The 17,425-nt window shown below is 42.8% G+C and overlaps 1 protein-coding gene across 3 annotated transcripts in view; it reads left to right on the forward strand.

The window, feature by feature from the left end:
- CYFIP1 (cytoplasmic FMR1 interacting protein 1) overlaps nucleotides 1-16,610 on the forward strand; it is an 81,429-nt gene extending 64,819 nt beyond the window's left edge. For all 3 annotated transcript variants that reach the window (XM_064143501.1, XM_064143500.1, XM_064143502.1), the window contains 6 exons: nucleotides 9,565-9,695; nucleotides 11,913-11,985; nucleotides 13,110-13,204; nucleotides 14,315-14,553; nucleotides 15,383-15,530; nucleotides 15,993-16,610. In XM_064143501.1, the coding sequence (XP_063999571.1) occupies nucleotides 9,565-9,695; nucleotides 11,913-11,985; nucleotides 13,110-13,204; nucleotides 14,315-14,553; nucleotides 15,383-15,530; nucleotides 15,993-16,157 (851 nt within the window). In that variant the 3' untranslated portion in view covers nucleotides 16,158-16,610. The remainder of the gene's footprint in view (nucleotides 1-9,564; nucleotides 9,696-11,912; nucleotides 11,986-13,109; nucleotides 13,205-14,314; nucleotides 14,554-15,382; nucleotides 15,531-15,992) is intronic.
- Nucleotides 16,611-17,425: the final 815 nt, after the last annotated feature.

Below are 17,425 nucleotides of genomic sequence, written 5' to 3' on the forward strand. Positions count from 1 at the left end.
AGCCACTTAACAGGAGGTGTGACAGTTACAGAAGAAATTACTTTGAAAGCTGCTTGCCACTATAGAGAAATAATTAGCTAATTAGTATTTATCACATTGTTCACTGAAATTCTGAAACTGCTCCTTCCCCTTCAAAATATGCCTCCCCCACAACTTGTAATTAACACAAATCTTCCCATGTGCCACCCACCTCGTGAGTATATCTTTATTTTTCCAGAGTCACTTAGGTTTGTTAAATGCCACTCCAGCTGGAATGGGGTTGTTTTTTTCTCTTGTTCCCACAGCTTGCTTGATTCTCACTACTGATGTTAAATGAAATCCAGGACTTACTAAGTGTTTCCTTCCTGTTTTTCTCTTTAGAGCATAGAAATAGATGAATCATGGTAGTTAGCAGGATAAAAATAATGTACCCAAGGCTTTTAGCCTTTCATTAAGGTCTGAACTGCAAAGGCAGTATAAACTAGGGTCTGTGGAGCTGCAGGTGATTAGAAGGTCTGTAGTCTCATGCCATAAGTCCTCACCTGTAAGCAGTAAATACTTGGCTGGAGATGCCCAGGGACTTAAGCAGAAACTTTGTCTTGAGGTTCAAAAGTAATCCATCCTATCAGAAAGGCAAAACTTCCTTTATGCTGGGGTAGCCTTCTCGGGAACTATTAAAACATTTTAAAATCCTTTATCACTTTTGTGGTTTGTAGAAATCACAGACTGTCCTGACTTCATATTTACTCTTGCAAAAGAAATCCTTTATGTTTGGATGCTGTATGTGCTGAGACAGCAGAGTAACTCTGGTTCTATTTAGCCACTGGAGTTGAGCTGAATCTCACAAACCTACCTGATTCTTTGCTCCACTGCCCCTGTTCCTGAAAGGTTTTGCCTTGATGTGCACTTTTGCTGTTCTAAATTATGTCTAGTAGTGGACACTTAATAAGCAATAAATGGCAAAGATAGCCAATATAACAGCGTCACACCGAAGGGAAACCTTTCCTTTCAAAGGTATTAGAAACAAAAGGTGTGGGGAAGCTCAAGAGCACCTCCATCCATCTCTCATTGAAGACTCGCATTGTGCTCTCTAATGTGTCTCCACCATGGATCTGCCCTTGGGGCAGATATGACTGATAAAGGAAAATGTCCTCTGTGATGGGGCTGTGCTGTAGATTTTAGTTCTCATCTGGCATCTTGAGAGGGAAACTGCTAGACTGTAGAAGGGCAGGCTCAAACCATGCTTGATTTGAATCACTGTCCTCTCCTTTCTGTGCTGAATTGTTCTCTGTAGCAGTCTTTGCCACACCTCGTTTACAAGGTTTGCCACAGAAAATGCAACCTAACACGTGGCAGCTGATACCTGTTCCCTCCACTGCCTCTGAGAGCTTCTTGTAGAACTTGCTGCAGTAGTAAGTCTGAGTGCTATGGAGCACGTCTGTATGTTGCTTCTATTCTTTCATAACAAATCATTTAATCACTTTTTTGGTAATTGGCACTCCCTACACATGCAGACCAAAACTGTCATTCTGTTCTACAGATTAGATGTGTGGATTCTCATCTGTCTCCATGTATCATGTGTTTCTCAGTTCAGAATTCATTTCCTGAGTCCATTCTCCACAGGCAAAGCAGTTTAAGTCTGTTCAGTAAGTAAGCCTCTGGCTGTTTCATACACTTCAGGTTTTTCATTTGGAGAGCTCTGCTTAGACTGTGCTGATTGCAGATCCTTGAGCCCTGCGTAATCAGTCCTCTAAACTTAACTGATTTCTGAACAGTGCTTTATTCCTGTTAAAAGGAGCAGGGTACAGATAGTAGCATCAGGACTCCTCTTTGGCAATGGGTTTGTTTCCATAGGAACAGTCTAAAGCGGTGGGGAACTTGATCATCTTGTAGTCATAAAAATATTTGTCTAAAAATACATTAAGCTTCAGAATTTTAAAAGGGACCTTTAAAAGTTGCTAAAGCTCTTAAAGGAATGCAAGAGTTTAAACCTGAAATTTCATCTTGGAGGAGATGTTTTCTTCTGCTGCTTTTTGCATATTTGAATTTGGCATTCCTGTTTTCAATACATGATTATTTAATTTCCTGCCACTCTGAAGTGTCATTAGACACAATAGGAGAGTTTGTCAGCCCTGCTGTTAGACGAGACTGGTATATCACACCTAGAAAATAAAGTTTATTTTAAAAAACATCCATTAGTTTAGCAAGAGAGGAACTCGATGAGAAAGTAGCCTAAGTCTGTTTCTTCTTTATACAAAGAATAAAATCACAGTATCACAGTATCATCAGGGTCGGAAGAGACCTCACAGATCATCAAGTCCAACCCTTTACCACAGAGCTCAAGGCTAGACCATGGCACCAAGTGCCACGTCCAACCTTGCCTTGAACAGCTCCAGGGACGGCGACTCCACTACCTCCCCGGGCAGCCCATTCCAGTGTCCAATGACTCTCTCAGTGAAGAACTTTCTCCTCACCTCCAGCCTAAATATCCCCTGACGCAGCCTGAGGCTGTGTCCTCTCGTTCTGGTGCTGGCCACCTGAGAGAAGAGAGCAACCTCCTCCTGGCCACAACACCCTTCAGGTAGTTGTAGACAGCAATAAGGTCACCCCTGAGCCTCCTCTTCTCCAGGCTAAACAATCCCAGCTCCCTCAGCCTCTCCTCATAGGGCTGTGCTCAAGGCCTCTCACCAGCCTCGTTGCCCTTCTCTGGACACGCTCAAGCATCTCCATGTCCCTTCTAAACTGGAGGGCCCAGAACTGAACACAGTACTCAAGGTGTGGTCTAACCAGTGCAGAGTACAGGGGCAGAATGACCCAAAAGTACCCAAAGCTGGTGCAGGGCAAAGCACTCCTTATACCAGGCCACGTTCTCTGGAAATCCCATCTGCTTGCACAGCAGTGTGGGGAAGCCTCCCAGTGGCCCTGGATGCTGCTGCTGGCAACACTTGGGTTCCTTCAGCACAGCAACCCAGCAAAACCTTCTTCCACCTCTCCTTTTTCTGGAATATTTCAAGTCATAATCTAATAGAAACTTGAGCCAGCCTGCATTGATGAAGTGTAATAGAGGGCATTAGTTACTAGAGGCTGGTAGGGAAGCATTGCTGGGGGCACCGAAGGGCTAGTAGTGCTCCTGTTATTCCAGGCTTTTGATCAAAGCTGGAAGAGCAGGAGAATAAGTTAGTTAATTTTTGGTGGAGGCTTGATGGCTTGAGTCCTTGTGGGGAAAAAATGTGAAGAGATTTTTTTAATTGTTCATTCTGGAACATATCAATTGGAGGAATATTTGGGAGGGAATCACAGATTAGTTTAAAGAATTTGGGGGGCAATCGGAATCGCATAGGTGGTTGTGAAAGGGCAGTAAGGGCTCTTTAGATACGCAGAATAACAAGATAGGTCTAGCAAAATAAACAGTGCTCAGGCTTTGTGATTGTAACTGCCAGATACATGTATGTGTTTAAACCTTAAAAAGATTTCTTTTGAAAGGAATGGCATGACTGATGATGTGCAAAGTTAATGATGTCTCTTGTGAGTCAAAAAATATTTGTAGTTAGCATTTGAAAGTCTATATGAAAGTGAATATAAACTAGAGGTCATTATTACCTGTGTCCAGTTCTGGGCCACTCAATTTAAGAAAGATGTGGAGGTGCTTGAATGTGTCCAGAGAAGGCTGGTGAGGGGGCTGGAGCACAGCCCTGTGAGGAGAGGCTGAATGAGCTGGGGTAGTTCAGCCTGGAGAAGAGGAGGCCCAAGGGAGACCTCATTGCTCTCTACAACTACCCAAAGGGAGGTTGTGGCCAGATGGGGGTTAGTCTCTTCACCCAGGCACCCAGTGACAGAGGACAAGAGGACACAGCCTCAAGCTGTGCCAGGGGAGGTTTAGGCTGGATGTTAGTAAGAAGTTCTTCACGTTGGAATGGGCTGCCCAAGGAGGTGATGCACCATCCCTGGAGGTGTTTAAAAGGAGGCTGGATGAGACACTTAGTGCCATGGTTAGTTAATTAGAAGGTGTTAGGTGATAGGTTGGAATTGATGACCTTGAAAGTCTTTGCCAACGTGGTTAATTCTGTGATTATGGCACTTAGTTTCTCTGGAGCACTTTTGCTATTGGAGGTTATCAGGTTTTGCTGGACAATAGTCAAGACAGTACTCTGCAGAAAATAATTCAAAACAAAATTAGACTAAGAATTATTTTCAGGAACTAGCTTGTTGTTAGCAATTCAATTCTAGAATTAATAGCTAGTTTTTGTGCTAATGTTTTAGGCATCAGAATTGTTACAAGCTCTGGAATGTGTTTGATTGGAATCTGTAGGTGTGAATTGAGATTTCTCATTTCATAGAAAGCAACCAAAGTGAAGAACTCCACCAGCTTCGTGTTGCACGTCATAAATTATTAGCATACAGACTGTACAGCTGAGACTTGGCATCTGCTATTTGAGTGCTAATGAGATGGCATTTTGGAAGAAGAGATGGAACCTAATCCTTTGCTAATCTTCTATACTGTGTTTGTTTCGTATCAACAGCTTTTGTTTCTGTTGAAATCCATGTATATCAGAAACCAGGATTCTAAGATCAATTATTATGACACCTAGTGGCATCTCATTTGCAGGAATAGTGTGATTTAATTAAAACTGCTTTCTTGGAGAGAAGGGGCAAACCCCCTTGATTCATTCGCCTTGCAAAATGCTACATATATATAACAAATCCAGTAACTTATAAATTGTACCCACAAATAAAACTAGAGGAAGGAGGATGGAGAATGTTGCTTAGGAAAGCTAACTTTCCTAAGACACTTGCTCTTTTTTCCAGGATTTCAGTATGCATGCATAGCCTTTCACAAATACACAGTATGAGGAAATGTAATCAGGACTGCCATTGCTCAAACATTAGTGAAATCACAGTGATGTACTCCTGCCACAGGACTCTGCTGGGGAGAAGGTCATGCTTCCAGTTGTTTCTGTCCCATCAAAAATAGCTTGTGTAGCTCTGCAAACATGCATTTGTTTTGCCGGTAGATCTGAGGGGAAGCAGAAAGAAGACTGTTGATGGTAGCATTTGGAACAACTGGCAGGCTAGCTCCTGGGTGTGAGATTTTCAAAGTAACAAAATGTTCTGTTCATGAATGCATGTGTGTGCTGTTTGCATTTTTAGATCTGTATGTGGAGACTGGAGCTTTTGTTAAGGACTTTTCAGGTGATAGGACTCCTCTCAGCGACTGTAAAAAGCAGTATGTAATTGTGATGGTATGAATCTCAAGCCTCTTTGACTTTGTCTATCCTGCTGCTTTTGGGTGGACTGTCTTGCTTTGGTTTCCTAAGAGCAGGTTATTCACTTAAAGATGGATCAAATTAACATAAAAAGATCAAGTTGATATAGTTAGCTTCTCAAGTCAGAGTTGGGAATGGGGCTTGCTTAGTTTTCATCAAGAGCAGTGTCTCAAAGTGAGACACATTACAGAAAAATAGTCTCAAAGAGTGAAGGAAAATGGATTTAATTTATCATATGTCCACTACTCAGTCTAAACTTGTACAACATCTAGAGATAAGTGGAAAGCACCATGGGCCAAGTTTTTACAGTTTAATAGTAACATACACTCACACTGTATTCTGTCTGGGTACAGATGTCTTCCACCTAAGTGTAAACATGCACATATATTATAGGAAGAAGTTCTTCAGTGTGAGAGTGGTGAGACTCTTAAAGGAGTGCTTGTGGGTGCCCTCTCCTTGGAGGTGTGTAAGTTTAGACTGGATGAGGTCTTGGGCAGCCAAGTTGAGAGTCATCCCTGCCCATGGCAGGGTGGTTGCAAAAGGTGATCTCTGAGATCTCTTCTAATGTAGGTAATTCTGTGTGATACAGTCACACCTTCAGTATGAGTTCACTGCTGCTGGTCACAGTCCTCTGTGCTGCTCCTGGTTTCTCTCTGTGCCATCCTGTTCCTTATATTGGCTGTAGGTGACACGAGTTGTTCTCAAGATTTCACTGCCCTTATAACATTGATTAAAATTTCTCATGATCTTCCTGGACACTGATCTTGTTTCTGAATCCACCCACAAAATCCACAGGCTGTGCAGGGGATTGAGAAGAGTCTGAAACTCCCCTTCTCTTCAATCCTTGTCATGTCTAATGGTTGTTTCTGTATTTGTAGTAGCAGAATTCTCACCAAGTTACTTTCTATTTGCCATACAAGCTAAAGGGAAAAAGTATCCCCATATCTGTCTTTGACACAAATGTCCTACTTGCTCAGATGGTTCTCTCACCATGGTGACTGTTTGGAGAAGTCTACAGTTACTGTGTTTCAGGAAGTCATCCAGTTCTTCTATTATCTGGCCATCAATCTCTGCATGTGTGCCGTGGATACAAAGACCAAAACTGTTGGTAGATACTCTGGTTTGATTTCCTCTATGGCATAGACCTAATGCCAGCCTAACACAATGGACTTTTGTTTGCAGAAAGATTTGGTATGAGGAAAATATTTGACTTTACGTCTGTTGGTTGATTCTTAGATGTTTCTTGCTAGGCATGGAAGCTCTTCCATCAACACAGAAAACTACAAAGGAGAGAGCATATAACTAAAACTTACTGTAGCCTTGTAGTAAAACTTGCTTCAGTCCTTCAATTTGCATTTTTTCCCCCTACCATTAACAAATTTTGTGTGCAGTATTTTTTGCCATTCCATTTCAACCTCACCCTTAAATGGGAGTCCCAGTATTCAGCACTCACTGCTGCTCAGACATCTGGGAAGCGTAGCTGACCTCTCTGCTGCAGCACTGAATGAGCACTGGCAGCCTTTGCCAGAGCTTTTTTGTTACGCAATCCCCATAGTACAGGAAGGAGTTGGTGCAAGCACTCGCTACCTCTGTTAGATTTTTAGTTCTGTTTTTCTCTTTGTCTTGGGTTCAAATGCAGGTTCCCAGAGACTCTAATAAATTTAATAGACCCAATGACAATTTACAGAATTTATAGAGTGCCCTCCCCTCTTCCCCCTCCTTTTCCCAAAGATAGGGAGAGAGAGAGAGGTAAGCACACCCAAATAAATCAATCTCACTCGATTTGGAAGTTAAAAAAGGAAAAGTTTAACAATAACTTAGAAAAGGTATTGGAGGTTGGGAAGTTTACAAAGGATAAGGAAGGGAAAACAGCAAAATACAAAAAGGGATAAAATACAACCCGAGCAATGTGATGGTGTCTCTGCCTCCTGGCTGCCACGTGGTGTGCTGGTATGCAGTGTGTGTGTGTGTGTGTGTCCAGAGGGAGCGAAGACAAGAGAGCGAGCAAGGAAGCTCCTCTGTTTTATAGGACAGGAAGTGGGGGGAGTGGGCTACACCTGGAGTGTGGCCCACCCCTGGGGAGGGGCCAAGACCCCTAGGGTCAGGTTCAGGGTTACTCCCCCTGGAGTGTTAACCCTATACACTCTTAAGTCACTAAACTACTGATGTTAGGTCTGAATTTTTTTTCTTCACTGAACACGTGTGGAAGCACTGATTTACTGCACGTCCTCTCTCTTGACAAACAGCTCTTTGAAATGTAACTGAGCCAACCCTTCATCCCTTCACCGTGCACTCTTATGATCTTTTCTGTTACTACTTTTAATGACGTAAGGCAGAGTGTGGGTTGGCTACACAGTTCCCACCTTCAGTGTGCTTTAGCAAGTTCCTCTGCAGAATTTTAGGGAGTTCCTTGTAACAGAAATGCTCCAGGCTGTAAATTGTCTGTGCACTCCTGTCAGCCCTTGCCTTGCTGGGTAAACACCAAAGTGTTTGCTGTTCCTTCCAAGTAACACATGGGAAGGTGGTGGGAGGCATCTGTGCTTTCTTTCCTTGCTTCCTCTCAAGTGCATTAGATGTGATTGGGTGAAGATTTAGCTGTCTAAGTGAAACAGAAACACAACTGCTTTGTGTAGCAAACCATTTGAAACCTTTGCACAACGTGTTTTTTTCTGTCATCAGTTGAGGTTCTCGGTGCCTTTTAAAAAGGACCTACTGCAGTTCTCTGCTCCTCACCTGTCCTATACTTTGCTTTAACCTCCATGGTCCTAACCAGATTTGGTCTCTGCAGCACTGCCAAGCCCATGGTTGCCTGGGCTTGTCTATAACCAAAGGACTACACAACACTTCTGGGGCTGGAGGGGAAGGAGCTGAAAATGCACCAGCACGTTACACATCACTGTTGCTTGGGAGGGGTTTGATGAAAAAGATATATGTTTAGGTAAATTGTGTGGTTTTGACAATCATAATTTTAGCTGTGGTTTTTTTTAACAGCTTTTGGCAAAACTTTGACAGAAACAGTGTTCTGACTCTGCTTGTCTGCAGGATCTGATGTACCCTTGCCAGCAGACCTTGACTTGTGATTTTTGTTTTTGATTATTCTGTGAGGTTGCAGAACACATCTGGCTGCCTTTGGCACTGTTTAGCCTGACACCACTACTGTTCCCTATGGCTTTGGTGTCTGCTTCTTGCTGGCACTGCCATCCTTGAAAACAGCAGCTGTGAATTGAACCTATCAGGTAGTGCAGCAGGATGTGGGACAGAGGCTGGACAGGATGAATAGCTGACAAGAGCCCTAGTCTGTCTTCCAGCTTCTGAAAAAATATTGTTCTTGTCTCTTATACTGGTTCCCTTTTCCAAGAGCACACTCCATTTTGCATGGTCCATCCAGTTAAGAAGGTTTGCATGCCATTGGCTTAACACTTCATAACCTCTGATTTTTAATGTATTTAAATACTGCTCCTTTCAGTTTCCTCCAGGCTGCATGTCTGGAAATAAGAAATCTTCCTGTGCTGAAACATGGAGAGAGAACACCCTAAACCCCATGCCCTTGGGTAGTTGTGCTCTGATATGGTGTATTTAAGCATGATCAGAGCAGCCTTTGAAAACACAAATTGCGTAGAAAATTGGAGTGTTTTTGAGGCAGAAAGAAAAACTAGTCCTGATTTGTATCACTTTTCCCCATTATGCTAGTTTGAAGCTAGCTGGAATATTTTGGTGAGAAGAACTAGATTACAGTCTGTGAGAAGAAAACAGTGGTGATGTCTACTTCACTCATAGGCTTGCTGAGGCGTATAAGAACGTATATAGATAAGACAGCTACTCTCTGTCTAGCCTTTGGGCTGCATCTCTCTCTAAACTAACTTGCCATCTTTGTGACTAATCTTGCTTCCTAACCCCCTGGCCGACCCTCCAATCTTCCTTGGGCACAAGCCAACGTCTGGGGTAAGGTTGAGGGGTCGGGGTAAGGTGCAGGGGTGGTTGAGAGCCCCTCTTGGGGACTCAGGTTTCTGGGAGGGGAGCTGTGTGTCTGTATTACCTTTTACCTTGTATATTTCTGTATATACTGTAAATATCTGCTTGTATATTGTGCTAAGCTGTGAATATAAAGCTTCATTCAATTTCCAGAACCACTGAGTGTAGTCTGGGTGATTTCCAAAATGTGGGGGGGGGGGGGGGGGGCAGGGAACACCCAAACCATCACACCCATGTAACCAGTATCTTTTGTCTGCTTTCCCAAGGTAACAAGTATGCCCAAGTGGTCATCACTAGATTTAATGCTGGCTTCTGAGATGTAATTTTTTTCTTTCTCTTTTGATTTCAGGTATCTTGGAATTTTTTCACCATCAGTTGAAGGACATTGTTGAATATGCAGAACTGAAGACTGTCTGCTTCCAGAATTTGCGGGAAGTGGGAAACGCTGTCCTGTTTTGCCTTCTCATTGAACAGAGTCTGGTAGGTGCCTGCTGTGCTGCTTTAAAGCCCATCTGTGTCTCAAAATGTGCTCTTAAATTTTTGTTACTAACGTCATAAATAGCAGGGTTGAAATTTGAAAGCTTGCTGTTGCTGATGGGCAGATCGGGTAGAAACAGTTCCCTGCTCTGATCTTTTGCAGTTATACAGGAGCTTTCAAGCCTGTGCAATAGCAGTGGTGCCTGACTTTGCTGGGTGAGAGACACTGCCTCATCTCTGGTAGCTGAGGATCAAATATTGTAACCTTCACCATAAATTCTGATAAACTATAGTATTCCTGCAGTCAGTCAGGGAATTGCCTGCTCGCCTTATGTTAATGTTATTTTCCTTCCCTGCTTGTCAATTCTTGTTGTCATCTGAAACATCACAAAATTGACATGGACTTCTTGGACATTTTTCTTGCTGCTAGGATGGCTGACAGTGGTGCCCACTCTGCCTGATATTCATCTGCCTTATTTTGAATGAAACTGAAATATGTCCAGTCCTTCAGCTGCTTCCTATATGCTTAGCCTCTACCCTATAGAATGCAAAGCTGCCCACTGCGGAGGACACAGTGCCGTAATTGCTCTTTATCCCAACCTCTCCTCTCCTTTTCCCACTCTTCTTTCATGTCACACAACTTGCTGTTCAAAGTGGCCAGACATGTAATTTCCCAGTCTTGTGGATGGTTAGAGAAGGAAGGATGGACATTGCTGATGTGATGTCTTTCCTTTTTCTTTTCCTGTGTTATGCTTTTGAGACTTGAATGGGGAGTCATTCCTCTGCCTATGTGTAGATGATGCTTTGCCTATGCTGTGCAAGCACACACTGCCACTGAGGCTGGGCTCCCTATCATATAAAGATCTTGGCTGACTGCACACCAGCTGCATCATTTCCTCAGCAAGCTGGCTGCAGGCCTGCCACTGCACAAAAATAAATCCTTGTGTAAGTCTACTTCTTTAGGGTGTATTAGAGCTGTTGATGTCAGATAAGGTAATGAAGATAGGATGCTGAGGAACATCGTGTTCCTCAGCATTCTGTCTTTGGTCTTAGAAGACCCCTCCCTTGCGACAGAGTAATTGGAGGGACAAGTGACAAACAACTGAAACTATATTCAGTAATGGGATAGTTGAAACAAAATGGGAAACTGGAATGCTTTGGGTTCAGGCTAAGAGAGAGTATCTTAGGCCCTCAGGTGCAAGGCCAAGCAGGTGAAGGCCTTTGCTTCCTGAGGGCATACTGAAGTGACACTAGCACTGGATGCACATTTTCCAGGATGCCACTTTGGCGACGTTTTCCAGTAATACACTCCTGCTTGCTACCCCTCCTCTTGCTTTTGCCCTCCATGGTGTCTCAATGTCCTGTCACAAATTTATAGTATTTTTTTCCATTGTGGTGATTTATCATAACTAGATTTTGCCCTGGTGGAAAATGTAGGTCTGTAGTGTATCTCTTGTTAGTTTTGACTGCCTGGAACACAGATTTTCATGGTGTTGACATCAAGGAATAGTAAGACCTGGGAAAGGAACATGACACCCGGTACCCTGGCCTCGCCAGGAGTATGGCTGATGAACAGCTCTTCTAATAGTAGCACTGAGGGATTACAAATGAGCAGAGCCTCTGCTCCAAAAATGAGGAGAAGGACTTAATGAAAGTTATGAACCTGCTTCTCATTTTTTCTGCATGTACATACACAGCAGCCAAGAGTCAGGAAGCATCTGTCTTCTTTCCCCCATCCCTAAAGATGTAAAATACTTCCTGAGAAGTGGTTCACTGCTCGGTACGCTTGGCAGGGAGATGCTCCCACCATGATAATGGCTTTTGGGAATAGTGTTGGTAAAAATAACCAAGGAGTGAGTCATACTCTTCACTGCTCTGTTTGTTTGTGCAGGAGCTGTCTGCCACTTTCACACCGAAATTATTCACTCTGTACTTTTTAATAAATACCCTGTCTGTTAAGAGCTGCCAGCTGAGGGTGGGAGGAGAGCTGCTGGAGTTTATTTGGGAATCCAAGGTAGCCTGGTGAAAAGAGATCGTCTTTGGAAGCAATCCTGTGAGGAGGGGGAAGGCTTGAAGTGGCTTCATGCAGTGTTGATGGAGGCTGGCTGCCCTCTGGTGTTCTCGCAGCAGCTTGTGTGCTTTTGGAAGCCCATTTTTGGGATCTGACGTGGTTTGGGGATTATTTGGTCCTAAATGCCTTTCATTTCCTTTTCATTCCAGTCCCTAGAGGAAGTGTGTGACCTGTTGCATGCAGCACCATTCCAAAATATCCTGCCCAGAGTTCACGTCAAAGGTATCAGCTAAGTGAAAACACCTTCCTTGAGTAATGCTCTCCACTTTCCTTGCCTGCTGCTGTGGCTTCAGTGACTGTACTCAGCCATCCTTTACAATTCCACTGTTAATTGTGGGACAGAGGTAACAAGATTCAGGCCTGCTTGCCTGGCTGAAAAATATATGCTTCTTAGAGAGGCTCAGGGCAGCTTACAAGAGGGAGAGGAATGCCATGAGGAAGACAAGTAGGATGGATACCCAGGGTAGTACTACTCCTGTGTGGGTGTGGCAGGAGCTGTTTGGTTTATATGATTGTCAGTTAAATGGGGTAGGCCTGATGATAGGTGGGATAGGCTTAGGCCTCAGCAGAGTGAAAAACAGAAGTGGTCCCAGGTCTCAGTGGGTTATTCACATTCCGTTTTACTAAACTGGGCACACAGTGGTGAATGTTTGCAGGATTGCTTCCTTTTGTATCTGCTTTCCTCATCCTTCAGCATCAGAATGTGAGCTGCTTTTTTTCTCCCTCGTGCTTCTCCTCTGCCTCCTTTCTTCTCCATTTCTTGCAGCCAGAGCAGCTGATTTGTTCTGCTCAGAGAAACTGCATCAGCTAAAAACCTTTGAGGCTATTTCCAGACTCACCATAGCTACTTGCATCTCTGCATAAAACTAACCAGACTGTTGTAAACAATATTTTCCTATTTTGCCAGAGAACATTTCCTTCTTGCCAGTGATGAGGGAGTGCCAACTGCTTTTTTTAAGCTTTGCTAGACATAAGATTCCGCCCTAATTATACTCCACCTCCTAGAGTCAAGCATTTTATGCGTGGTATGGACATTGTTCTTGGCACAGTACTAGTGGGAGTCAAATATGTTAGCAGCAGCATAATAGAGTCTTATATTCTTCCTTGAATTTAGTTAATTAAATATTTTCTACTACAAATCCTCTTGAGTATTTGCACATGCAAAGGAACATTTCCAAATACATCTTTTTCTAAAAGCACTCTGAAGATTAACAAAGTGTTTATAACTGAAATTACCTACAAAAACAACATACCCATTCCTTTTTTTGCACTGAATATTGTGTGGAAGAAAAAATTCTTGGTTAGTTGTTAAATTACTCTTTTTTTTTTCCTTTTTCTCCTTTCAGAGGGTGAAAGACTTGATGCTAAAATGAAGAGACTGGAATCAAAATATGCTCCACTACATTTGGTTCCTCTCATTGAGAGACTTGGCACACCCCAGGTAACATCTCCCACTTGTGTCAAGAGGCAGTTGAAGAAGTTTCTGAGCCTGTTCTTTTGTGCGTGCTGATAGCTGTGTCAGAACTTCAGCCTGTACACCCGGCTTGCTGATAGAATGGCATTTATTTTTTCAGATGCATGGATTTGGTAATGCTCCTAAAGCTCAGAAGTTTAAAGCATTTGCGGTTGGGTTGCAACTGACACCTTTTGGGGAAACTGCTAATTTGCATATATGTTCATGATTTTTTTTCAGTATGAGGGCCAGCCTGCAAGGTCCCAGTGAGACTTCTACCAGAAGAAATCAGTTTTCCTCTGCATGTGTATTTTAAAACAAGTAACTCCTCTCAGATAGATGAGTAGAAACTGTAGGAAAATGACCAGAGTTGAGCTTTCCTGGAAACACAGTAACTGAAGAGAATATTCTTGAATGACTTTTACAGCTTTAGCACTATATTTTGTCAGTGTGAAAGGGGGAACATTAATATTCTGCTAACCTTAGTAGTTTGCAAGTGATTGAGATGTGAATAGCAGAAGATAAAAGCAGAGTGCTCCAAAGCAAAGACATCAGACTGATTTTACCATTGTAGGTGCTGCTGCACAGTAGGAGAGAGCTCTCAGTGTGATGGTATAAGCTAGGTCAAGCCCTAACTGAGCACTACCAGTTATGGGTTTAGTCTGAGCCTCCTTGTGCTGTCTTTGGAGTTTTCCTGTCTCTAACAGCAGCAGTTAAGGGAGATATGCAGAATAGTGCAGGCAGGAGCACTGGCAGCAGAGCACTGAACTCTCTGGTTTTGCTTTTTGCCTCTATTCAGGCAAAGAATTCTTTCAACTTCCCTGGGACTAGCGCAGGATTAGCAGTACTGCAGTTAGTGTCACTTCACTACAGCAAGGGCCCATCCACTTGAAAAGGCTTTTACATTTTTCTCTGTTTTTTTCCACTGAACTGAAGCCAAGATTGGTGGCCTCTGACCTCATTTAAAGTCAGGAGAAGCTGCTCCTAGAATAACCCAAGTGAAGCCGAAAAACGTGGTGATGTATTTTTGTTGTACAATGAAGTCAAATGGTCAGGTGTTTCTTAACCCAGATGTTGCACTTTTTCTCTCCACCTCAGCAAATAGCAATCGCAAGGGAAGGGGACTTGCTGACCAAAGAACGCCTCTGCTGTGGCCTGTCCATGTTTGAGGTTATCTTGACGAGAATCCGCTCCTTCCTGGATGATCCCATCTGGCGTGGGCCCCTACCCAGCAATGGGGTGATGCATGTGGATGAATGTGTGGAATTCCACCGCCTCTGGAGCGCGATGCAGTTTGTCTACTGCATCCCCGTAGGAACGCATGAGTTCACTGTGGAGTAAGTGCTGCCAGTGATCCACCTGCGGGCAACAGTGCTTTGTTTGTCTTCCCTGTAACTGGCTGGGGTCCTAGAATGGAGGGGTTTGTTTGCCTGTCTGCAAGAGCTTAGTGTGAAAACAAGGGAAAGCACTGCGATCACAGGGAGGGGCTCATCGTCCCTACACAGATATTGTTGTGTCTTTAAGAAGAATAGCTCTCTATTTTAAGTATTGCCACTGTATAATGAATGATACCATGACAAACAGACCCTATCACACATCTTTCAATAGTAGTTAGACCCCCACAGAGGCTGAGCACCAGTGCATGCATTTCTATGGAGTACTTTGTTCTCTGAATTAAGAGCAAGAATGACCACTTGGAATTTAAAAACCTCTACTATGAGTTAACCAGGAACTGTCGTTCTTGGGATTATTTCTAAATCCTTGTTTAGAAACATCTGTGATGTGCTTTGCAGTAGGTAATTGTTGAGGCAACAGCATGGGATGTTTCCTTCCTTTCACACAGAGGAGCAGAGTGCTGCTGAACTCCCACTTAATTTACTTCAAAAGTTTTTTGCTTTCATTTCGAAGAAGAAAGTAATGCCACTGGAGCCTAATGGAGAGCCAATGTTTTTGGAGTAACTTTGCTTTGTGTAAAATTGGCTGGGAGGCTGTCCTTTCTTTGCATTGCTTGTGGGACCTAGGAAAGAGAACTTAAATCTACTAGAGATTTTGCAGTGTTTTCTAGATGAATGTCTAACATACTCGTTATTTAGTGTACATTTTCTGTGGATATGTTTCTGGAGATGTTGGTGAAATATGCTTTATACGGTGTGTTTTCTGTCTCAGGCAGTGCTTTGGAGATGGATTGCACTGGGCTGGCTGCATGATCATTGTGCTTTTGGGACAGCAGCGTCGCTTTGATGTGTTGGATTTCTGCTACCACTTGTTGAAAGTCCAAAAGCATGATGGCAAAGATGAGGTTATAAAGAATGTGGTGAGTTGAAAACATCTGTTCTGTATTTGCTGTAGTAATGAAGACAACACTAAGAGCTGTCTGTACTCAGATGCAGGGTAGATACATACAGCAGTTGCTTTATAATGAAATACTGAAAATGGGGGCACCAGGGGTTTTAGGAACAGAAGATTAAGGCATTAGTACTGGAGTTTGAAGATTGGTCAGTGAGAATTCTGCTTTCCTGATACGTGGGATTTTCTTAATGCTTTCCATCTCACGTACGTGCCTTCAGATTATGACAAGGCTGCTGTAAATTGCCCTTCTTGGTACAAAAAACAGCACTGTCACACCCCAAATGCACACTGGATTTCCACTGGATTAGCAGGGTAAAATAGACATCCCTAACCTGGCTGGGATAGAGGAGATAACAGCATTTTCTGCAGCCAAGGCTTTTTAATCTCCAGAGCTAATTCCTGCGTGCCTGTGTTTTGATGTTTGCAGCCTTTGAAGAAAATGGTTGAGAGAATCCGCAAGTTCCAGATTCTGAACGATGAAATAATTGCTATTTTGGACAAGTATTTGAAGTCCGGCGATGGAGAGAGCACACCTGTGGAACATGTGCGCTGCTTCCAGCCACCTATTCACCAGTCCCTTGCCAGCAACTAGTCTCCCCACCTAAACATATTTTTTGCACCTGTTTAGGCTAAAAGTAAGAGTTAAAAAAACAACTAAGGAAAAAAACACAGCAAGAATTTTAAGGAACGCTGTCTTCTGCACTTGTCAGAATGCCTGTGCCATTCCAGTGGTGCACTGTCAGCTTCAGTCTCTGAGCACAGTAACTGTATACAATCCATACTTATTTTTCTAGACTAAAATTTTATACACTTTGATTAAAAACCTGCAACTGTAAAAGATATTTGAAATCTCTTTGCATTCCTGTACTGAAGTGGCCATTTTAGACTGGTCTGGCATAATTTTTCCCTGACCCTATTAAAATAGTATCAGTGGAGGATAAGAAACTGAATTGTGTAAAGGAAAAAAAAACCCCAATTCCTAATTGTTTGTATTAAAGCATTAATTGCTTAATTAGCCTTTATTAAAAACAAAAGAAACAATGAACTTGGTGCTTTGACAGTAATTTTTCTAATCTGTTGATAATTATTCTTCTTCGCAAACCTATTCCCAGAAATCGGTAATTATGGAAATGAAGGCTAATTAAGGTGACTGTTTCAAGATTATTTAATATGGAGGTGAGTTCTGATCATTATAGAAAGCAGAAGACTGCCTGGTTAGAATGGGGACTGTTTACTTTCTCCTAATTGGAGCTTTTGCCACAATTTGTACAAAAATGACATCTTTAGAAGCAAGAAGGAATTCCTTTTTTCAAGAACCTTGGCTACAAAGAGCAGGGGCAGTCTATCCCAGTACAGTCCTGATTTACTTATGGCAAGTATTTGTATAATTACAGTTACTGTATTATGCAAACACCACATCAGCAAAATTGTTTGTAAAACTTTGCATCTGTAAAAGCAGGATTGTAAAGCAGCCTGTTCATCCAGAAGCACTAACTCCTGCTTGCTTACTGCAGGATCCTAACACAGCTTTTTTGGTTGGCTGTTAGGGTTGGCCCAAACCAAATGTGAGCTGAGATGTCTGGAACAGACACAAATGGATCATTACAAGTTTTACCCAGGATAAAGACTTCTGAATAATGTTTCTAATCCATAGCATGAAACCAAGAATTGCATCCCTTTAAGAAGCTGTTTTTCTACCTTCCCTCTTATTAGTTGCCAGGTAGATTACAGCCCGTCTCTTCTGCTACTAGTCTCTTTTCAGGTGTTTCACAGCAACAGAATCAAGCTCTGTAATGAAGTGTCCACCAGAGAAGGGATGCAAAGGAGGAATGTGTAGGTACTGGGGTGGTAGGGATTTTG

The sequence above is a fragment of the Pogoniulus pusillus genome, chromosome 5 (assembly GCF_015220805.1).
Source record: "Pogoniulus pusillus isolate bPogPus1 chromosome 5, bPogPus1.pri, whole genome shotgun sequence".
Taxonomy (NCBI): Eukaryota; Metazoa; Chordata; class Aves; order Piciformes; family Lybiidae; genus Pogoniulus; species Pogoniulus pusillus.